This window comes from Cervus canadensis, chromosome 19 (assembly GCF_019320065.1).
Source record: "Cervus canadensis isolate Bull #8, Minnesota chromosome 19, ASM1932006v1, whole genome shotgun sequence".
Taxonomy (NCBI): Eukaryota; Metazoa; Chordata; class Mammalia; order Artiodactyla; family Cervidae; genus Cervus; species Cervus canadensis.
In genome coordinates this window covers 27,041,338-27,066,914 of record NC_057404.1, presented here as the reverse complement: position 1 = coordinate 27,066,914, position 25,577 = coordinate 27,041,338, and the positions used below count along the sequence as shown (strand labels likewise).

Sequence of the window (25,577 nt, the reverse complement as noted above, 5' to 3'; positions counted from 1 at the left end):
GCTAGGCCACATATGCCAAACAGCCAATTTGTGAATGCAAAGAAAAAGTTCTTAACGGAAAATAAAAGTAAACATATAAATGATAAGAAACCAGAGCAGTCTTATTTCTGATACGAAGAAAATTTTAGTGGTCTGGATAACCTGCCACAACATTCCCTTAGAGAAGTAAAGTCACTCCATCATGTCCGATTCTTTGCGACCCCATGGACTATATAGTCCATGGAATTCTCCAGGCCATAATACTGGAGTGGGTAGCCTTTCCCTTCTCCAGGGGATCTTCCCAACCCAGGGATTGAACCCAGGTTTCCCACATTGCAGGCAGATTCTTTACCAGCTCAGCCACAAAGGAAGCCCAAGAATACTGGAGTGGGTATTCTTAAACCAAAACCAAAGACATTCCCTTAAGCCAAAGCCTAATCCAGAGCAAGGCCCTAACTCCCTTCAATTCAATTAAGATTGAGAGAGGTGAAGAAGACACAGAAGTCTGAAGCAGCAGAGATTGGTTCAGGACGTTTAAGGAAGGCAACCATCTGCATAACATCAAAGTGCAAGGTGAAGCAACGGTGCTGATGCAGAAGTTGCAGCAAGCTTACCAGAAAATCTACCTAAAACTATCAATGAAGATGGTCACAGTAAACAACAGATTTTAAATATAGATGAAACAGCCTCATATTGGAAGAAGATGCCATCTAGGACTTTCACAGCTAAAGAGGAAAGTCAATGCATGCCTTCAAAGCTTCAAAGGACAGACTGACTCTTTTGTTAGGGGCTAACAATTGCTGGTAACTTGAAGTTGAAGCCAATGCTCATTTACCATCCCCAAAACCCAAACTGTGCTCTATAAATGGGACAACAAAGCTTGGATGACAGCACATCTGTTGACAACATGGTTTACTGAATATTTTAAGCTCACTGTTGAGATCTACTACTCAGAAAATTCCTTTCAAAATGTAAATGTGACTGCTCATTGACAATGCGCCTGATCACTCAAGAGCTCCGATGGAGGTGTACAATGAGAGTTATGTTGTTTTCTTCTGCTAATACAATAGCCATTGAACAGCCCATGGATCAGGAATCATTTCCACTTTCAATTCTTATTATTTAAGAAAAACATTTCATAAAGTTATAGTTGCCATAGACAGTGATTCCTCTGATGGATCTGGGCAAAGTAAACTGAAAATTTTTGAAAAGGATTCACCATTCACCATTCGCCATGAAAAACATCAATGATTCAAGGGGAGAGGTCAAAATATTAACATTAACAGGAGTTTTGAAGCAGATGATTCCAACTCTCATGGATGACTTTGAAGGGTTCCAAGACTTCAGTGGAGAAAGTAGCTGCAGATGTGGTGGAAACAGCAAGAGAACTGGAACTAGAAGTGAAAACTGAAAATGTGACTGAATCATTACAAACTCATGATAAAACTTCTTTATCATAAGAAGAAGGTGCTTCTTATGAATGAGCAAAGAAAGTGGTTTCCTGAGATGGCATTTACTGGTAAAGATGCTCAGAAGACTGTTGAAATGACAACAAAGGGTTTAGAATATCATATAAACTTAGCTGGAAAAGCAATGGCAGGTTTTGAGAGGACTGACTCCAATTTTGAAAGAAGTTCTATTGTGAGTAATAGGCTATCAAATAGTGATGAATGATACAAATTGTGAAAGGAAGAGACAATCAATGTGGCAGACTTCACTGTTGTCTTATTTTAAGAAATCACCACAGCAACCACCACCTTGATCAGTCAGCAGCCATAAACATCAATGCAAGACCCTCTACCAGCAAAACAATTATGACTTGCAAAATGTTCAAGAGATGGTAAACATATTTTAGCAATAAAGTATTTTTTTAACAAAGTCACACAGTCTTTTTAAACATAATGTTATTGCACACAATAGACTATGGTACAGTGTAAACACAACTGTAAAAAACAAAAGTTTACATGCACTGGGAAACCAAAATTTCATGAGACTCACTCTGTTGTTACTCTCTTTATTGCAGTGGTCTGGAACTGAACTGGCAATACCTCTGAGGTATGCCTGTACACTTGGATAAGTCTTTGTGAACACACTGAGAAAAGCTACTATAGCTTATATAACTAAACTATAAAATAGTACTAGGTTCTCTGATTTAATATAAATAATCATCAATTCATATTACAAAACTATTCATTTTTTAGTTAATATTAGGCAATGAGTTCCTAGTAGGCAGAGATCCTATGCATTCATTTTTCTTTCCTCACTGCTCATCACAGTTTCTAACACAAAATAAGCATTCAAAATATGTTACCCAATAAATCTAAAAGGTAGTTTTGTTTGCTCAATCACAATAGTGCTAATAGGGGGAGAAAAAGATATTAAGCCAAAAATATTAAATGCTGGTCAGTGTTATAAGTCATGGATTAGCAAACCTTTACTATAAACGGCCAGAAAACATATATTTTAGGTTGTGGAGGTTATATGGTCTCTGTCACAACCATTCATATCTACTGTTGAAGTACAAAAGTAGCTATAGAAAATATGTCAAGAAACGAGAGGGGCTGTTTCCAATCAAACTGTACTAACTGGACATTCAATTTGAACTTCATATAGTTTCCACATGTCACAAAATATTAAATCTTCTTTTGATATTTTTCAACTATTTAGAAACATAAAAACCATTCTTAGCTCACAGGCCATTCAAAAACAGTCAGTAAGCTGGACCCGGCCAACATGCAATCACTTGCATACCTTTGATATAATTTCTCTTTGAAATGTGGGCACAGCTAGAGAAAAACCAATGGGATCTATCAGCCACTTTATACATGCCTACCGTACTCTTCTCATGTATTAGTAAATATCCATAGTCAGGGCAAGTAAATCAGACAATCTTACATATGAAAGAAACTAGTTTCCCGGTAAGACATGAGAAAGGACTGACTAAGGCAGAAAACAAGGGTGAATTTCTGCTTAGAAGTTATGTGACAGCAGAACAAGTGAATCTTGGGTTGGTAGAAGAGGGGCATAGAGTATAGGGAACTTTTCAGGGGGTACAAAAAAATTCACAATATTCAAAGTTTCTTTAGAGACTTGACCCTAAAAAGCAGTTAGTTATGTTTTCCCCAAAAGGACAAAAAGTTGTGAGAAGGGATCAAAGAAGACAAAGTCAGAACTTCTGTTTCCAACAAATTAAAAATTAGGAACACTCAAAAGCTTCTTTCAAAACCATTCGATTTGGAGGCGACTCTGAACAGATTTCAAGAATTAAAATATGAACTCCTCAAAATATAAATATATATGATAAAAACCTTTAAATTAAAAAACACACTGTATACCAGAGTTGACTTTTAAGGTAGCAGTATGAAATTTAGAACATATTTTTCCACAAAATAGTAGCAAATTGGCAATGCAATCTATTTAACTTAAATGTATTTATTACAAACTAAAAATACTATGCACTTAATTTTATAGTAAAAAATAATTTAGAGTAATATATAAGGATCCCATGCTAACCAATTAATCTGATACCTGTGTTTTGGACAGTGAATAACAAAGGTTTAGATTTCCAATGATTTAGATAAAAACATACACTCATCTAATGTGCCTCCTGAATGTAGATTTGTATAACGAGAAATATCTACACTTGGTAATCCTAACATCTAAATATTAAGCCATTTTAAACAATGATAAGAACAAAGAAAGCAAACACTTAAGAAGAGTATAAGAAAAAAGCTGGAGACGTCTATAGTGGATCGCTTCCACAAACCTTTTCAAAGGCTCTTCTACACTTTGATAGCAGTGTTGTAACTTTCCTTCAATATATAATATGGCTGTCTTTCTTTACCCTTGCACACATATAGATTTATTACTATAATTAGTATCATCCCTCTTAAGTCTGTAACTTTGATTAGAAGCCTTTTTTAAAAAAAATTCAAAAATGTAAAGAAAAGAAGGAAGATTTTACCTAAGAAACCTGGAAGAAAAAACATTTAGGGTGAAAAACGGCAACATCAATATGCGCCTGTGTTTGAGAAAAAGATTGAGTTCCACAGCTTAGCTAATTTTATAAATCCTGCCATCAAAAAAAGCACAAAAGAGGATATAAAGTACAAGATCTACCAGAATTAAAAGAAAAAATGGGATGAATATAAGCAACAGGTATAATTCACTAAATTATCACAGATATATGATTTAATACTTTTCTGCCATTAAAAATGATGATACAGAACTTCATATATTTAAATGATATACTAGTGAACAAAATTAGTAAGCACAAAAACCTATACACACTGTACACACAGTATGTACTACTTTAATAGAAAAATAATTACATCCAAACATATATTTTAAATTTATATACAAATGTTAAAGGATATCTATGGGGTCGTGGAACTAAGAGTAATATTTTATTTCAGATTTATTTGTATTTTCTAGTTTCTAAAAGTGAACATGTGTTACTTGTATATCAAGGAAATACTAGTCTAAAAACAAAATATAAGACTTTATTTCATTAGGACTTTCTGCCCTTTATATACGAAACAACTAATTTCTGAAGGAACATAAATATATACCTATATAATTATATAAAGATAAATGAAATTCGGGGAAGCTTAAGAGTTACAAGTTGCATCTGGGTTATCAGCAGGCAATTAAGTATAACGCTGTTTCTGATCTGAATGAGGACAGTAGGTCTAAAAAGAAAGGTTGAAGAAATACCAAACATATGTTAAATACTTGTTTTTTTAGATTTTTTTTCCTTTCTTCATTTACATGCTCAGAAAAATAAGTGAAAATAAAACCAGTTTTGCTTATAAATATATCAGGTAAAAATACTTAATGCAGTATTAAACTATGCTAAATGAAATAAGAAATGAATAAAGATATGAAAAGATTTTAGCCATAAGAATGATAAAACACTAGAACAGCAACAACAAAAAACACTAGAACAGGCACATTTTTGAGTCTTCATCCTAAAAGTCATGTTCTGCATGGGTATCATTCATCTGACTGAACATGGGTGGTTGGCACAAATGGTCTTTGATACAGATTTCAGCTCTATGGTTCATAACTCAATTATTCTGCTCAACATTAAAAAATGAGAGAGAGAGGATGAGTGGAAACTTGATTGCTCCTAACATCACTATCTCTCCCTCAACTCAAAAGATTTATTTGCACAAAATATCTTGGGTCTTTGTAGAATGGGAAGTACCAGGAGAACAGAAGATAACAGAGTTAGCATATAAAACTGAACAGGTAAGAGATTCAGAAAGAATTATACCAAAACCAAACAAGAAAATCTACACTAACATCACTCATTTTGTGAATGAGCTATACTATAAAATTTCAATGTCTACAAAAATGTCCTCTCATAATGCTCTGTTTCCAAGCAAGAAATAAAAAACTAAACTATATCACAGCAATTATAGCATAGATCAAAATTTTCTACCAGGATTTATGCTAAAGTGTTTGGAAGAGGAGGCTATAATAAACAACAAATGGTATTAAAGCTCTGAACACACACAGCAGGATACCTCAGAGCAACATCTGAGTTCCAGGCTGCCTGTATCGTAAGTAATGAGAGATTTATTTAATTGAACCCCTTTGAGTCCTCTTTAAGAGTAAGTCAGGGAACATAATGCTTAAAACAACAAAAGTTAAATTTTATCATTAAGCTAAAAACCAAGCTTTGTTTCCTATTTTGTACTAAAATAGTGTACTAAAGTTATAATATTAATAACATTATGTAATAACAGAAATAATATTTGGATCATTTATTTTAAAGTATTTTCTAATTAAAAAAGATCACAAATTCATTTTAATATAATGTTAGTATAAAACAACTATTTTTCACTTGTAAAATGAACTGAAGATTAAAATTTTTAAATAGAATTTAAGAATTATTACCTTCAAATAAACTGAGGTCTCTTCGTAGCCGTGGTCCATAAAGCCCTTCTAAAATACTCTCAAAACCTGTGTTATTAAAGAGAGAAAAGTATATTAGCTACTAAAAAAGCTTACCCATAAACTCTACGTGAGAGTGAGAGTGTGTGTGTGTGTGTGTGAACACGCACACCTTCAGCTGTATCTGACTCTGTGACCCCATGGACAGTAGCCCACCAGGCTCCTCTGTCCATGGAATTTTCCAGGCAAGAATACTAGAGTGAGTTACCATTTCCTCCTCTAGAGGATCTTTCTGACCTAGGGATCAAACCCATGTCTCTTGTGTCTCCTGCACTGGCAGGTGGATTCTTTACCACTGTGCCACCTGGGAAGCCACACTCTATATCAATCTGATAATTTTAACATACTATGAGGTGTCAGTTTCCCTTTAGATGAATTAAGCTGAACTGGGAATATATAAAACATAGTAAAAAGTCACACAATGACTATCAGGAATTATGATTGTAAAAAATATATATATATAAATATTCAAATGTAAATATTCACTTCTAAAACAAGTAAACTTCTTTGTCATTTTGAAACATTCCCAGGTTAAAATAATGGGCAGGTTTGTTTTGCAATGACTTTGTAGAGAGAAAAAGAATAACTGGAAAAGACACGTATTACAATCCTGTTTATACTGGTTATGAAAAAATGTTAACTTTTTAAAAAGTAGCATCTTTAACTTCAATTTTAAAAGTGAGTAAATGAGTGTCAATACGGAGAAATTCTTGCGATTTCTTACAATTTAAACCTACTTGCAAAAATTAAAAAACAATCTTGCCTTGTTTGAAGGAAAAAACTACTGAAAATCTTATTAACAAAACTCTAGTTCATAAATTCAGAGTATACTACTTTCTGGATATACTAAGATTTTATAATTTTCTTTTTGAAGTCTGTATCATATTCAGTATTAAGAAAGTTACTGACAAACTATAAGACATCCCGAGGAAAATGGCCAGGATGGCAAAATAACTGGGAAAACAAGAAAAGGAACTACTTTAAGGATGTTTAAATTATGAAGGAAAAAAACTAAACACAGCATGATAGCCCGAAAAACGAACTATAAAGTAGATTTTCTATGCAGTTATTTTTAAACTATAAAAGAGTAGAAATGTTTCTAGAGGAATGTTTTGTAAATCATAAAAAGTTTTTAAAAAACAAAAATCTCTATAGTCAAGATGCATGTTAAAATCAATGATCTCAGTCAGAAAGTGACATTAACTTAGTAGACTATGAAGAAATGATGCATCTTAGAACTAATGTCTTAAAATTTTACCAAGTAAGATAGCTACCATGATACTTGGTAAATACGTACTTTAATAAAATTTCTGTGAAATGATTCAGAGCTAGTTCCCACAGTGGAAAGTTCAGGTAGAAAAGTGAATGAACTCCCACCAGAGAATGCTTTCAAGAATGCTTACAGAAAAGACTTACTATTAGACAAAAGATTCAGAAGAAACAAGCCCCAAATCTCTATTTACAAGATATTCATTTTCTGTGATCAATTTACTCCAAAAGTAATACTGCAAACAACTACTTTAGAATACTATTCTGTGGTATTTTGCACAAACTGTATAGGCCCTCCCTAGATAAGCATACTGAATTTAAACAATGAATATTTCCTAGATTTAAGTCTGAAAAGAAAGCAAACAGGGACTTACATTTTTGTTCTACTGGATTTCTCAGCTCTTCAAAAGATTAAGATCAAGATCTTACATATAGCCTGCTAAGATTTATTTATACTGCATAACATTGGTGCTAAATTAAATGATACCTTTAGTTAAAAAGTTTTGTTTTTTGTGAGCTTATAGAAACACAGTTGATGTTTGTATATTGACTTTGTATCTGAAGACATTGCTAAACTCTAATTATAATAATTCATCTGGAAATGCTCTTCAGTTCAGCTCAGTCGCGTCCGACTCTTTGAGACCCCATGGACTGCCGCACGCCAGGCTTCCCTGTCCATCACCAACTCCCAGAGTTTACTCAAACTCATATGCATTGAGTCAGTGATGCCATCCAACCATCTCATCCTCTGTCGTCCCCTTCTCCTCCCACCTTCAATCTTTCCCAGCATCAGGGTCTTTTCCAATGAGTCAGTTCTTCACATCAGGTGGCCAAAGTATTGGGAGTTTCAGCTTCAGCATCAGTCCTTCCAATGAATAGTCAGGACTAATTCCCTTTAGGATTGACTGGTTTGATCTCCTTGCAGTCCAAGGGACTGTCAAGAGTCTTTTCCAACACCACAGTTCAAAAGCATCAATTCTTCGGTGTTCAGCTTTCTTTATAGTCCAACTCTCCTATCCATACATGACTACTGCTCTACATACACAAATATGTCACCTATAGATAATGGTAGGTTGTTTTTGTTGTTGTTCCTTTTTAATCCTTATAGATGTCTTGTTTCTGGCCCTTGCTTCACTGTCTTATCTAGGACCTCAGTATGATGTTGAAAATTGGTGGTGGCAGTAAGCACTGTTGACTTACACCCGACCTAAATGGGAAAGCATTCGAAGTTTTATCATTAATAAGTATGTTTGTTGTTTTAAGAGAAATACTGCTTATCACACTAAGGAAGTTCATTCTATGTTTAGCTTGCTACAAGGGTTTCCCTGCCATGCAAAGATACTGAATTTTATCAAATCAATCAGTCAGTTTATATTTGATTTATAATACTGTATTCCAGGTATATGACACAGTAATTTAGTATTTTTATAGGCTACACTCCATATAAAGCTATTATAAAATACTGACTATATTCCTTGTGCTATAGATTACAATCCTATAACTTATTTATTTCATACCTAGTAGTTTGTACCGCTCAATCCCTTTCACATAGTTTGCCCATTCTTTCACTCCTCTTCCCTCTGGTAACTAGTAGTTTGTTATATCTGTAAGTCTGTTTTGCTATATTTGTCAATTTGTTTTAGTTTTTAGATTTCATTTATAAGTGAAAAGATAAGTATTTGTCTTGCTCTGTTTGATTCATTTCACAAACCACAATACCTTCTAAGTCCATCCACCTTGTCACAAATGACAAAATTTCTTTCTTTCTCATTTTTTACAGGTGAGAATCAAATTTGACTTTACCTATAGATGGTAAAGAATCTGCCTACAGTGCAGTAGATCCGGGTTTGGTCCCTGGGTCAGGAAAATCCCTTGGAGAAGGGAATGGCAACCCACTCCAGTATTCTTGCCTGAAGAATTTGGTGAACAAAGGAGCCTGGTGGGCTACAGTCCATAGGGTCACAAAGAGTTGGACACGACTGAGAAACTAACACTTTCACTTTCCAAATTAATTTCTTAACCATATGACTTCCTTGGTAGCTCAGACAGTAAAGAATCTACCTGCAGTGCATGAGATCTGGGTTTGATTCCTGGGTCAGGAAGATCCCCTGGAGAAGCAAACAGCAACCCACTCCAGTATTCTTGCCTGAAGAATTTCATGAACAAAGGAGCCTTGTAGGCTACAGTCCATGGGGTCGCAAAGAGTCGGACACGACTGAGTAAATAACACTTTCACTTTTCACCAAATTTATTTTGAATTTACTGAAATAACCATGTCATTCTTCTTTCTTAAATCTCTTAATATAGTGATATAGTGAATTACATTGAATAAAACGCCTATTCCTGGGAAAATCCAACATTATCATGAGATATATTTGCTGGGTTTCTTGATTAGCCTTTTCAAATTTTGGCATCTATGGTCACTAATGAGACTAGTCTGTAAATTTCCTTTGTACTTGATCAAGTATTTATATGAATGTTATGCTACCCTCAAAAAATGAGTGGCAATGTCCTTTCTTTTCCTCTTCTCTGAGAAAATAGTAAGAAATATAGGATGCCTTGCTTGAAGATTTAAAACAATATGCCAGAGATGCCAACTGGGAATAAAGTCTTTCTGAAGCACTTAACCACTGATCAAATTTATTTCACCGATAAAGCAGGGGTCCCCAACCCCTGGGCAATGGACCTCTACCAGTTCATGGCTTGTTAGGAACCAGGCCACACAGCAGGAGGTGACTGGCCGGGTAGGTGAGTGAGCAAATCTTCATCTGTATTTATAGCTGTTACCCATCACTCACATTATCAACTGAGCTCAGGAAAACAAGCTCAGGGCTCTCACTGATTCTGCATTATGGTGAGCTGTATAATTTATTTTATTATATAGCACAATGCAACAATAACAGAAATAAAGTGCACAATAAATGTAATTCACTTAATCATTCTGAAACCATTCACTCCACTCCAGCCCCATCCACGGAAAAATTGTCTTCCATGAAATGGTCCCTGGTGCCAGAAAGGCTGGGGACAGCTGTGATAAAGGACTATTCACAAATTCTATTTCTTACATTAGTCGTAGTTTTCTGGGAACTTGCCCATTTCAACTATATTTTCCAATTTATTTGCGTTAAGATATTTCCTTGTATGTTTCCATCTTAATGTCAACGGTACTGGCAGTCATGTCCTTTTTGCTTCTCATTCCACATGTTGGTTACTTATTTTTCTTTTTCTTCAGCTGAGCTCATTAAAAGTTTCTCTTTTTTTAATATTTAAAAAGAATTATTTTTTGATTCCTTGATCTCTATTGCATGTCTGTTTTCTTACCCATTAATTCCTGTTTCTGTTTTTATTTCCTCCTCCCCTTTATTTTATTTTGCTCTAACTTTTTCTTCTTGAAATGGATTTTAGCTCACTTACTTTCAGCCTTATTCTCTAACATATGCATTTAAAGTTGTTGATTTCCATCTAATAAGCTGCATTCCGCAACTTTCAGTACGTCATATTTTCTCATCATTCAATCTAAGTATTTCCTAATTTCCATTATGACTTCTTTTTAGATTTCCAAATATACAGTGTACCCTTTTTATAGATATCTAATGTAATTATACTGTAGTAAAAGAAAAAGTCCAACATAATTTCAATCCTTTGAAATTTTCTGAGACTTTTTATGGCCATATAATTTTTGAAAATTCACTACATATGCTTGAAAAGAATGTGTACTCTAAAAATGCTGGATGCAGCATTGTGCTCTTTAATCAACCTTATACAGTTTTGGGTTTTCATGCCTGTTTTTTTTCTATCAATTGTTGAGAAAAGTAAGTACAATCTTCTATGAAATTGTGGCTCTGTCTATTTCTTCTGTATTTCTTCAAAATACTGCTTTACAAGTTTTTGAGGCTATGTTATAAAGTGCTTATAACTTTATAACTGTTATATCATCCTGGTGAACAGAACTTTATATATTATGAAGCAAATCTTTTTATTTCTAGTAATGATTTTTGCATTTGACTACATGGCCTTTTTATACACTTATAAAACATTTTTGTCTCCCTACTGTCTTTTTCAATTATTTCTTTACAACCTTTCTATATCATTAAATAACATGTAATTTCTATTTTTTTAAAATACTATAACATTTTGCCAAAATTCAGTAATAAGAGTTTATATTTGAGTTTAAATTCCTTATCTGTTTTTGTTCTATTGTATCAAGCTTTATTTTTCCACCTTTCTTGCAAACTTTGGAGTTTACTGAATATTTATCACTTAATTTTCTTTTTCCTCTATCAGTATGAAAATTATGCCTTCTATTTTTATTCTTTTTGACATTATCCCAGAAATTAGGATATAGGTCTAACATTAATCAGATCCTTACTCATCCTTCCATGACATAGACCTCCAATTTATGCTACTGCTCTATATATTTCATTAAACATTATGACCTTTTACATTTGTGCACACATTTACCACTGTCTCTGCTCTTTATTACTTATCATATCTCAGAGTACTGATCTAGGAATAGTTTCCCTCTGCCTTAAGTACCTCCTTTACTAAATACCTGTTGTTAACACCTTTCCTAAGACTCCCATCAAAAGTATCTAAGTTGTTCTCACAATATACTTCAATATACTTTCATGCTGCTCTCTCTCCCTCCTGTATTTTACTTTTCTTTCTCTTTTCTTAACTGCATTTGGTTAATTCGTTCTACTACATATATATATATTCCACTTCACAAGTTCCATCTATTGCACAATCAACTGACAAACACATCCTGATTTTTTACAGTCAATTTTATAGAGATAAAACTGTCATACAATACTATGCACCAATTTTTAAAAATAAAGTTCAATAAATTTTGATAAATGCATACTCTCATTTAACTAAAAACAATCAAGCATAGAATATTTCTATCAACTCAAAATAGTATCTTTGTGCCATGTGACTAAATTTTCTGGAACAACCCAAAGCCCAAAGAAACACTAACCTATTTTCTGTCATTATACATTAGACCTGTCTTTTCTATAGCTGCATATAAATGGAATCAAAGCATATATTGTTTTGGGTCTAGCTTCTTTTGCTCAGCAACCCATTAATGAGATTTATCCATGCTCTTGCATGTATTAACAGTACTTTTACTTTCTATGGATATAGGACAACTTGTTTATTAAGTCTCATGTTGATGGACATTTGAGTGTTTGAAAGTCTTTGTGAATAAACATTATCATTTCTCTTGAATAAAATGTTATTTCTGGGCTGAGTGGTAAGATTGTTTTGGTTGTTAATACTTCAAGGAACTGAACAGCTGTTTTGCAAAACAGCTGTATTCTCTGACATTCCCACCAGTAATATGTGAGAGATTCAGTTGCACCACATCCTTATCAACATATAGCACTGTCAATTTTCTAACTTTAGCCCTCTAATAAATATGTATGGGCATATAATTGTGGTTATAATTTGCAATTTCTTGATGAATAATGATTTTAAGCATTCTTTCTATAGAAATGTCTTTATTTTGTTATGGCAACAGAGTTATACTTGCTTCATAAAGCAAACTGGGAAATGAACCATCCTTTTCTATTTTCTGAGTTTGCATAGAGTAGTATCTATTCACTAACCGGAAACCAGACCTAGAGTTTCTTTTCAGCAAAGTTTTACATTATGAATGCTGTTTTCTAATTCAACAGAAACCTATTCAAGTTATGTATTTCTTAATTGATCAGTTTTGGTTGTTTGTATCTTACAATTTATAATATTTGTCTAAAATTGTTCAAAAGATTTTCATACTACCCTTTTATTGTCTGTACAATCTGCAGTGATACGCCTCTCATTCTCTGTATCAGTTTAATTACCTGCTTTACTTTTTTTATTGATCACTCTGGCCAAAATTTTTGCAATTTTACTGATTTTTTCAAAATACCACTTGTGGTTTCAATAATTTTATTGTCCACCTTTTTCTGTCGTTTCATTCTGCCCTACCTTTATTATATTCTTCCCTATAATTATTTTTTACTTCATTATCTTTGCAGTTATCTTTCTAGGTTATTAAGGTAAAAGCTTAGAACACTGATAAGTGACTTTTGTCCTTTTCTAATAAAAACATCTGAAACTATACATTTCTCCTTACTCACTACTTTAGATCAATCTCATAAACTCTGATAAATTATCTTTTCATTTTCATTCAGTTAAAAATGTTTGTAATTTCACTTATGGTGCCTTATGTGCCCAGGTTTATATCATGTACTGTTTAATTTCTAAATATTTGGGAATTTTCCAGAAATCGGTTACTGAATCCCGACTGAATTCCTTGTGTTCATAAAACATGCTTTGTTAGGTTATAATCATTTTAAATTAATTGAGACTTAATTTCCAGGTAGCATATGATATACTGTGTTAGTGAATATTCTATGAACACTTGAAAAGAATGTGTATTTGCAGTTGTTGGGGGGAATGTACTATAAATGTCATTTAGGTCCAGCTGACAAAATATTCTTTAAGTCTTCTATATTTCTATTGGTTTTCTGTCTAATCTTTCTCTTTTAAGTTCTATCAGTTTTTGTGTCGTGTATTTTGAATCTCTGATATTAATGCATTTTTAACATTATGTCTCCTTTGTGAATTGACTTCATCATTATTATAAAATGCTCCTCTTTATCCTTGTTCTAAAGTCCTGTAAGAGCTTTTGCACACCAAAGAAAACCATAAAGCGGACTAAAAGACAACCCTCAAAATGGGAGAAAATATTTGCAAACAAAGCAACGGACAAAGGATTAATCTCCAAAGTATACAAGCAGCTCATGCAACTCAATATAAAAAAGAAAAACCACCAATCAAACAATGGGTAGAAGACCTAAATAGACATTTCTTCAAAGCAGACATATAGATGGTCAACAAACACATGAAACAATGCTCAACACAGTTCATTATTAGAGAAATAAAAACCAAAACTACCATCAGGTATCATCTCAGTGTCTGCGATGTTCATTTATGTTGCAGCACGTATTATTACTTCACACCACATTTGTACATCCATGTGATAGCTAATGGACTGTTTTCACATTTTTGGCTTATTGTCAATAATGCTACTATGTACATTTGTGGACATATATTTTCATTTCTATTGGGTAAGTACACATAGAAATGAAATTTCTAGGCTATATGGTATTTTTATGTTTAACATTTTAGGAAACCACCAAACTGTTTTGCAAAGTAACTAGACCATTTTTATATACTCCCACTAGTATTTTCTCCAGTCTTACCACTTGTTTTTTCAACTATAGCCATTTCGGTGAGTATGAAGTAGTATCTCATTTTCCTAGTGACTAATGATATTGAACATCTTATTGATGTGCTTATTGGAGTAGGAAATGGCAACCAACTCCAGTATTTTTGCCTGGAAAATTCCATGGACAGAGGAGCCTGGTGGGCTACATCCACAGGGTCACAAAGAGGGAGACCCGACTGAGCACGCACACTGTATTATTGGTAATTCAAATATGTTCTTCAGTAAAATGTCTATTCAAATCCTTTGCTCATTTTTTTTTTTAAGTATTTATTTGGCTGCAAATTCTAGTACCCAGACCAGGGATTGAATCCATGTCCCCTGCATTTGAAGTATAGAGTCTCAACCACTGGACCAGAGAAGTACCTGCTTATTTTTTAGTTGGGGTCATTTGCCTTTTCATTATTGAGCTACAAAAGCTCATATGGATATAGGGTCCTTATCAGATATATGATCTATCTGCAAATATTTTCTACAAGTCAGTGGGTTGTCTTTTCACTTTCATAATGTTGTCTGCTGAAGCACAAAGGTTTGTAACTTTGAGTCCAATTTATCAATCTTTTTTGTGTGTATCTGTTTTTAGGCTCCCCATTATTTGTCTACTCCTAAGTGAATATCACAATGTGTTAAGGATTAATATTTGATGATTTTAAAAAATATTCCTAATATCACTCAATGGCTTTCTTAACAAAGGTTCAGCATATCATTTATTGGAGCTACTCTTGCTTATAGTCTCTATGATCAACTAAAAATGTCAACTCAAAAGGAAAAAAAAAAAACACTTGTTTCTTTTTGGTATATGGATGTAGCCAAATTATATCCAGTAAACTTATTATACTTTTCTGATAGTTTTAATAATATACATATGGATTTTCTTATATTATTATATACAAATGCCTATGGAAAACTACAACTGTAAAGTCCTTTCGAATCACTGTGCTTCCCCGCTCTTTAATTTTATTATTTTGCCTAAGGCCTCCACTTGATGTTAAACAGAACTGGAAACATCCTACATACACAAGAAGAAAGATGAAAATTATAGCATGCTTCACATCCAAAACTCTGCAACACAGAAGATAATGGAATGACACCTTTAAAGTGCTGAAACTATCAACCCAGAATTTTGTACTTAACAAAAATATCCTTCAAAAATAAAGGTGAAATAAAAACATTTCAGACAGACAAAAACTGAGAGATTACCAGAAGACCTGCACTACAAGAAATGTGGAAGAAAATTCTTCAGGCAGAAGAATATGTGACAACTCAGACATCTGGATCTACAGAAAGAAATGAAGATTCCCCCAAATGGATAAAGAGGAAAAGAAATGTAAAAGAAAATTTCCCATTTGAGGGGACCAAGTCAAACTTGAAAGATTTTGCATAGCAAACCACAAACAAAATGCAAAGACACCCTACAGAGTGAAAGAAAATATTTGCAAATGATGTGACTGACAAGGGCTTAATTTCGAAAATATAAAAACAACTCACACAACTTAATATGAAAAAAAAAACTAAAACCCTATCAAAAAATGAGCAGGAGACCTAAACTGACAATTCTTCAAAGAAGACATACAAATGGTCACATAGCCTGGAAAGGTGTGTATGCGGAATCTTGGCAGGTGCTTTAGCACCTTCAAAAGTCAGTTTTTCTAGGCTGATTCAGTGAGACTCATAAAGGTATTATTTGGTTTATAATTCCAAGTCAACTGATTTTGCTGTTTAGTGATAAGATAGAGCAATGCTAAAAAGAAACTTTGCTAAGAAAGAGATCTAGTAAAGGAACTGGTATATCCATAATACAAACTCTTAACTACTTACATTTCTGGGAGGAAAAAACAAAAACTAAGTGGCCATTTTAATTTCTTAAACCATGTTTCTTTCCCCTTTGGGGCTAACCTTTATATGGTGTTCTGCCAGAATTTCTCTTTTTCAATATATAAACATCGTTTTTCATCCTATAATACAGGTTGCCTTCACAAATGCATATTAGCTGAAAGAATTTCAGTTTAAAAAAAAAAACAAAAAAACATGGAAAACAGTATGAAGGTTCCTTAAAAAACTACAAGTGCAGCAACCACACGATCCAGCAATTCTACTCCTGGACATATAGCTGGGTAAGATGAGAACTCAGTTTGAAAAGATACATGCACCCCGATGTTCATAGCAGTACTATTTAAAACATCCAAGACGTGGCAAGCAACTTATGTGTCTATCAACAGATGAATGGGTAAAGATGTTGTACACACACACACACAGGAATAAAGAATAAAATACTGCCATTTGCAGTACATGGATGGACCTTGAGACAATCATAAGCAAATCAAATGAGAAAGATAAATATCACATGGTATCACTTAAATATGAAATCTTAAAAATAACACAAATAAGTTTATTTACAAAACAGAAACAGATTCAAAGACATAGAAGAAAAACTTATGGTAAGGGGAAAGGGGGAGGGATATTTTAGGAGTATGAGATAAAGAGAAACACACTACTATGTATAAAATAATCAATGAGGATTTACTGTATAGTACAGGGAACCATATTCAGTATCTTGGAATAGTCCATTCTTGGAAAAGAATCTGAATATACACATAAACACACACACATATGCACACATCTGGATCACTTTGCTGTACACCTGAATTAGCACAATAATGTGAATTAACTATACTTTAATCTTTAAAAAGATAAGTTTCCCAGTTTTAATTGCTCTAAAAGATAACTGACCAAAGTAAAAATAGTAGCAATACTGGTTAACAGCATATGTAAAATTTTTGCAAATAACATATTTGATAAAGAATTTATATATAGAAAATATAGAGAACTCTTGAGAAAACCCCTTAAATATTTTTTAAAAAGGGTACCGGACACATCACTAAAGAAGACAAAGGGATGGCAAATTAGCATATGAAAGGTACTTACATTTATCATTGATATGCAAATTAAAAACCCAACAAAACATCACTACATACCTACTAGAATGTAGGTATCATGTGGCTAATATCACATGCTAGTAGGGATGCACAGCAACTGGATTTCTCATAAACTACACTATGGAATGCCAAGTGGCATAACTACTTTGGAAAACAATTTGACAGTTTCTAATAAGGTAAACACACACTAGCACATGATCCAACAATCTCACTGCTAGATATTTAACCAACAGAAATGAAAACTATGTTCATACAAAAATCTGTACACAAGATTTGTAGAGTTTCATTCACAGCTACTCAGTGCTGAATGGATAAACTGATATAAGAGAACACTATGAAGCAAAAGCAATAAACCATTGATACATGCAACAACATAAATATATCTCAAATGCATATCATTATGTGAAGGAAACCAGAATCAAAAGTACATACTGTATGATTCCATTTATATAACACACTGGAAATAGCAAAACTATAGGGTCAAAATCAGATCAATGGTTCCTAGTGCCTGGGAGCAGCTAAGGAGATGACTATCAGGGGGCATAAAAGAACTTTGAGTATGGTGGAACTACTGTGTATATTGAATGCTGAGGAGTTGGTTAGCCAACTCTTAGGTGTCAGAACTATACTCTGTAAATCATACCTTAATAAGCCTGGCCAATGGGACTTTCCTGGCAGTCCAATGGTTAGGATTCTGCACTTTCACTGCAGGGGGCATGGGTTTGACTCCCTATCAGGGAATTAATATTCTGCAAGCTGCATGGCACAGGGCTTCCCAGATGGCACAGTAGTAAAGAATATTCTTGCCAATGCAGAAGATGCTGGAGACTCGGGTTCAATCCCTAGGTCAGGAAGATCCCCTAGGGGAGGAAATGGGAACCCACTCCAGTATTCCTGCCTGGAAAACCCCACAGACAGAAGAGCCTGGTGGGCTACAGTCCACGAGGTCACAAAGACTCAGACATGACTGAGTGAACATATATGCAAGCTGTCTGGGGCAGCCAAAAAAAGAAACCTCACCAAAAAATGTTGAATATGCTATAGATGATTTCCGAAGCAGAGAAAGGTGGGAGTCATTATTAAGAACTAGATGAACTGTAGTTATACAGTTATAACTGAGGTTATACAGCTTGATAGGTTATCCTCATCAAAAATAAAGTCAACATGAATGATGTCAGGGTTTAGAGCAAATACAGAAGACTGAAAGTCAGATGTCACAGTAATCAATGGATGTGGAAAGATAACAGTTTTCTGCATGCCGGTGGAATACTAAATTTGATACATGAACTTCAAAAATAAACACCGTTTTGAACAGAAATAGAACAAAGACTTGAAAGCAAAAGTATGAACAAATATACACAGAAAAACTATTCAAAAAAAAGTTTTTGAGACTAAAAGTATGAGAAGTCAAATATTAATATAAGTAAGGATAATGTGGTATGTTCGTATGAATGAGATTTTATAGGAGAGTTCATCACATGATCTCAATCCCTTCCCTGATAGGTGAAATCACCATCTATATATATATATTCACTCCTCATCTTCTATTCTGGTCAGGTGTTCTTACCCTGTCTCAGCACTATTTCACAAACAACGTTCATTCCTTTTTCTTTTCCTCGAAAGACCTCTACCTTTGGATTCCATTCCTTCTTTTGTCTACTAAAGCCCAGGTCATCTAAGAAAGTATCCCTAATCAAACCATTCCTCATTAATTATCTGTTCATCTTTAAATGTCTGTTTTACTTATTTGTGCCACATAATTTAAAGACCTAAGTTTTTTCAATGAAGCCTTTCCAAACTCAAGTGTAACTAAACTGAGTTCAGGTAACCAGGGTTCGGATAGTTTGATCTTTTAAATTTGAATATTTGAATTCAGAAGTATCTTGAGAAATCCATTGTCTCCATAAGCCCTATAGTGGCATTCTAATATTTGGCATGCAAACTTATTCCATGATGGTCTCATATTTCTGAATAGATTAACAAACTCTCAAGTGAACAGAAACCAAAACAAAAAACCCATCTCTCTTTAGAAGAAATCTGGTTTGGAAAATACAGTCACCAAATCTATTACAAATAAGCAAGAAGAATTAGTATTTTGTCCCACTCCTACAAAAGACAAGCTCTGGGCAAAAATTTGAAGTCTCCTCACAAAAGGTCACATTTTCCTTTCCTATATTCTCTTTGGCTCACTAATACCATTCTGAAAGTCTAAGACTATGCTGAAACTAATCCTTCCTCATTCTGGTCAAATAGAGGTATACCTGAACTAATGATTACAGAAGGAGCATACCAAGTGATGGTGAGTAGTAATGGGGAACTAAAGTAGAGTGGCGATAAAACTTGCTGATAAGTAACAATATTGTAAACTTGAGTGACGGTAGGTACCCATACTGATGCTTTTTGCATTCCTGACTCTGCTTATCATAATGCTAATTATTAAAGTTGACCTGATATCTAAAAATTTAATACTGTATTTCTATAATGAAATACATCTTATATTTACAAGTAGAAAAGCTTTGTATATCTTCAAATTCTTGAGTTGCTAGATTCAATTCTATGTTTTAAAAAACTAATTAAATGTATGTAATTCTCATTCAAGTAGAGAAAACTCTGACCTATGTAACATGCCAACTGACTATCTTTTCCTAAGGTCACAATTATTTAATGAAGTGCATCTTCAGTAAGTACTGGGATGATAAATCTATTTAAGTATATCTTTACTTCCATGGTGGTAAATCCACGCACTGCATTCACTATAAAACTATACTGACTAAAACTATAGTTTATACAAAATTTCAACACTTTGTATCTGCTAGAATCCTGCTTTCAAATACTGACTGCTGAATTTAAATGTAATAAACATTAAAGCAAAAGGCAAGAATTCAGACTTTGGAGGTGAAAGAGACAGGGAAAGGTGGTGTCAGAGGTTTTCCAGAAATGAGGACATCCAAACTGAGTCTTAATGGAAGACTGGGAATTAGCTGGGCAAAACAAGGAAAAGCATATTACACATTTAGCAAAGGAGAGCAGCATGCCTAGATAGGGAAAAGAAAGCTTAATACTGTATGCTTGAATACAGCACTACCCAATGAAACTTTGTATAATGACGGAAAATGTTCTGTGTTTGTGCTATCCAAACAGGTGATGAAAAACTGATTTTTAAATTTTACTACGTTTCAATTAATTCAAACAGCATGTCTAGAAGTTAAAAGGGTATGATAAAAATAAAGAATGTGATTTGAAAGAAGGGTAATATAAAAGCCTGGAGAGAGGCACATGACATGGTATGAAGGGCCTAACACATTTTGCCAAGTAGTTAATTTTTATCCTGGAAGCCAAATGAGCCACGGCAGGCATTTAAGTAGTCAAAGGACAGGATTAACTTTGCATTCAGAAAAGATCACTCAAGCAGCAAGTGGCATACAGACTAACGTGAGGAAAAATGAATAAGGCTTAAAATGGTCAGAAAACCAGCAAAAATACAGCAGAGAAAACAAGAATGTAAGTTCAGGGAGAAGTATAGCTAAGAAAAAAAAAGAAGAATGCCTTTGAGTCATATAATACAATTAAATGGAAAAAATAAATGGTGACAGAGTTTCATCATTTTAAGGTGGGATTTCTAGCTTGAGAACTGAGTGAACAAACATTCACTGAGACAGAAAATCCACGAAGTGTTTTTTTATTTTTCAATTTTGTCTTATATGATTGGTAACTATAAAAGGAGTTCATTTTTGGATATGCTAACTTGGATATGTGGGCATAAATTAAAACAAAAACATTTGGAGGTAGAAACACAGAGAATATCAGTACACAGATGGAAGACAGAGTTTCATTTTCTAATTAATTGAAACAACTTATCATCAAGTATCAGATTCAAAATATTTTAAAATTACCATTTAAGTTTTTCTATTGTAGTTGCTAATATTATAATGATATTACTGTTTTTACTACAAATGTTCAGTATTTCAGTACATAATTGAAGAAAAGTTAGTATGTCATCTGGTACCATGCTACCCACAAGCCCCCCTCCAAGCCTGCCAAAACTCAAACTCTAAAAAAAAGCCATACTGTATCCCAACTCAGGAATTCAGCCTACAACACATTCCAACCTCCCATTCTTGCCTCCAAAACATGTCTAGATAATGTCTACAAATTCTTAAAATCTTGGTTTAAAAAAAAAAAAATCACTGAAACCGTAAAACTCCTAGACGAAAACACAGCAGAAAAGCTCCTTGACATTGGTGTTGGCAACAATTTTTTTAGATATAACACCAAAAGCACAGGAAAACAAATGTAAAAATAAACTAGTGGGACTACATCAAACTTTGCTTCTGCAGAGCAATGAAAACCAACAATGACCAAGCAATCTATAAAAATATTCACAAACCATGTATCTGAGAAGAGGTTAATATCCAAAATACATAGAGAACTCACATAATTCAATTGCAAAAAAACAATCTGATTGAAAAGTGGACAGAAGAACTGAATAGACATTTCTCCAAAGAAGATATACACAAATGACTACAGGACCATGAAAGGTACTAAACATCAATAATCATCAGGGAAATGTAAATCAAAACCACAATGAGATATCACCTCACATGTGTTAGGATGTGCTAAGCCACTTCAGTCATATCTGACTCTGTGCGACACCATGGACTGTAGCCCACCAGGCTCCTCTGTGCACGGGATTCTCCAGGAAAAAATACTGGAGTGGGCTGCCATGCTCTCCTCCAGGGGATCTTCCTGACCCAGAGATCGAATCTATGTCTCTTGTGGCTCCTGCATTGGCAGGCAGGTTCTTTAGCACTAGCACCACCTGAGAAGCCTTCTGTTAGGATGGCTGTCATCAAAAAGACAAAATATAAGTGTTGGGGAGGGTGTGGAAAAAAGGGAACCCTTGTGTACTGTTGGTGGGAATGTAATGCAGCCACTATGGAAAACAGTATGGAGGGGCCTCAAAAAATTAAAAATAGAACACAGGATCCAGCAGTTCCACTTCTAGGTATATACTGAAAGGAAACAAAAATCACTATCTCAAGAAAATATGTGAACCTGTGTGTTCATTGCAGCATTGTTTACAGCGGCCAAATGTACTAAGGAAACAATCTATGTGTCCATCAGTGCATGAACAGATGAAGATGTGACATGACATGGACTGAGAATGGAATATCATTCAGGCATGAAAAGAAGGGAACTCTGCAAAGACATGGATGAATCTAAGGACATTATGCTAAGTAAAATTAGCAGACAAAAACAAACTGGATGATCTCCCTTATATGTGGAATCTGACAAAAAAAGAAAATAAGTCAAATTCAGAGAAACGGAGGGTGGAACAGTGGTTACCAGGGATGGGAGTCTAAGTGGAGATGGAGCACTGTTAATCAAAGAGTATACACATTCCATTATAAGATGAACAAGCTCTGGACATCTAATGTACAGCATCATGACTATAGTTTGTAATCTTGTGTTGCATACTTGAAATTTGCTAAGAAAGTAGATTTTAAGCTTTCTCATCACACACACTAAAAAAGTTAACTATGTGAGGTAACAGGTAATTGACCTGACTGTGGTAATCACTGCACAAAGTATACATATGTCCAATCATCACATTGTGTACTTTAAATATATACGTTTGTCAATTATACCACAAAAAAGCTGGGGGAAGGGGGGAAGAATCACTGCCTCAGATTTAAAGTTCATATTCTAATCTGACTTTAGCTTAGACCAGACCCATTGTTACATGCTTTATATTATATAGTACTTTCCTTGGAGCACTATCACAATTCTAATTAATCATGTATAATTTTTAATGTATCTTCCAAACTAATCAATTATTCACTTAACAAATATTTGCATGTCTACCAGGTGTTCTACAAGGTGACATCATTGAGTAAAAAGAGATAAGAATTCTGCTCTAAGCTCAAACCTGTGGAAGAAGACTGATAGGAAAAGAAAAAAAAAACACACAAATAAATCTTGATATTTTTATTTGACAAATGCCACAAAATTGTATAAGCTCCAAAAAGGAAAGGACCATGTCATTTTGCTTGCTATGACAGCACTAGAATCTGGCCCATGTAAGGCATTCATATATTTGTTGAATACATGTTTGAGAGAAAAATTACACTCTGAGACCAAAGGCATTTATTCTCAAACAATTATTAAAACACAGCCAAACCTGTAAGTTAAAAACTTAATAATTATCTTTGTCCCATTAAGTATCTTTCTGAAATTCACAACCATTTATTTACATCCATCTTGTTCTAAGAGGAACCCATATTTGTGTCTTGCTTAACTTAGTGCTTTTTCTATTTCTTGGACTCTAAGACACTTTAGCTTCAATGTAACTACTGCTTCTTTGTTAGTGTCTGCCCTGGTGGCTCAGATGGAAAAGAATCTGCCTGCAATGCAGGAGACCTGGGTTCCATCCCTGGGTCAGGAACATCTCCTGGAGGAGGGAATGGCTCCCAGTATTCTTGTCTGGAGAATTTCATGGACAGAGAGCATGGCGGACTACAGTCCATGGTGTCGCAAAGAGTCAGGCGTGACTGACACTTTCACTTCTTTGTTTAGCACTTTCTTACTATTCTGTTCTTTCTGTAAGCCTATGCCAAATATATTTTCTTCTCTGACTTAAGGACTGTGGTAACTCGATGTGGTAACCTGAGTAATAAAAGTGTCTCTCTTTGAATGGATAAGAAAGCTGTGGTACATATACACAATGGAATATTACTCAGCTACTAAAAAGAATACATTTGAATCAGTTCTAATGAGATGGATGAAACTGGAGCCCATTATTCAGAATGAAGTAAGCCAGAAAGATAAACACCAATACAGTATACTAACGCATACATATGGAATTTAGAAAGATGGTAACGATAACCCTATATGCAAGACAGAAAAAGAGACACAGATGTATAGAACAGACTTTGACTCTATGGGAGAAGGTAAGGGTGGGATGATCTGAGAGAACAGCATCGAAACATGTATACTATCAAGTGTGAAACAGGTTGCCAGTCCAGGTTGGATGCATGAGACAAGTGCTTGGGGCTGGTACACTGGGATGACCCAGAGGGATGGGATGGGGACGGAGGTGGGAGGGGGGTTCAGGATGGGGAACACATGTAAATCCATGGCTGATTCATGTCAATGTATGGCAAAAACCACTACAATATTGTAAAGTAATTAGCCTCCAACTAATAAAAACAATTGGGAAAAAAATAATAAAATAAAAAATAAATAAATAAAAGTGTCTCTCTTACAAGGTGCTAAAGTCTCCCTAATCCCCAAACATGCAAATAAATGGAACTACTGGCATCTACTGGTATTAAGGATTCTGCTAAACACCCTACAATACACAGGACACCTCCACACAGTAAAGAATTGTCTAGTCCAAAACTAGTGCCAAGGTTGGTTTGAAACTCAGCATTAAGGGAACTAGGTTCAACATGTCTGAATAGACACTAGAAGAGAAAAATCTTAGTGAGTGAAAGTTGTTCACTCGTGTCCAACTCTTTATGACCCCATGGGCTGTAGCCTGCCAGCCTTCTCTGTCCATGAAATTCTCCATGCAAGAACACTGGAGTGGATAGCTGTTACCTTCTCCAGGGGATCTTCCAAATCCAGGGATGGAACCCAGGTCTCCTGCACTGCAGACAAATTCTTTACTGTCTGAGTCTTCACTAGACGAGAAAAACTCAAAGAATGTCTTAATTATTCTCTAATTTACATTTATACAACAAATGGAAAAAACCAGTCAAATGGAATTACTGAAGAATAAGCACATGTATAAGATAAATAGCTACCCTGTTTGAGACTTAAACATAACTGATTTGACACGAGAATAATTATTTTACTGTATCTAAATGCTTCTTAGTCATTGTTGGAAAAAAAGGTCTCATCCTCTCATTAAAAACTATTAGCATTCCCTGATTTTTATATCTGAGTCTGTCTTGTCTTCTCATAAAATATAGAATGATAATGGAGTTAAGATTCACACTGGAGTCTTAAATTTGCCACCATACCAGCGATGTGTTCTTGGACAAATGATATAACATCTCTGAGTGACTAATCCTTCTCTAAGATTTGGAATGTCATCAACACTTTGAATGTTGAAGATTTAATTATTGTTTTCAACATTTAATAAAACAATACAT

At 34.3% G+C, this 25,577-nt stretch overlaps 1 protein-coding gene across 12 annotated transcripts in view; it reads right to left on the bottom strand.

Moving 5' to 3' along the window:
* The window catches only part of LCORL (ligand dependent nuclear receptor corepressor like), a 169,735-nt gene that overhangs the window by 116,844 nt on the left and 27,314 nt on the right, over nucleotides 1-25,577 (bottom strand). For all 12 annotated transcript variants that reach the window (XM_043438488.1, XM_043438480.1, XM_043438492.1 and 9 more), the window contains exon 2: nucleotides 5,884-5,949. In XM_043438488.1, coding sequence (XP_043294423.1) covers nucleotides 5,884-5,949 — 66 coding nt within the window. The remainder of the gene's footprint in view (nucleotides 1-5,883; nucleotides 5,950-25,577) is intronic.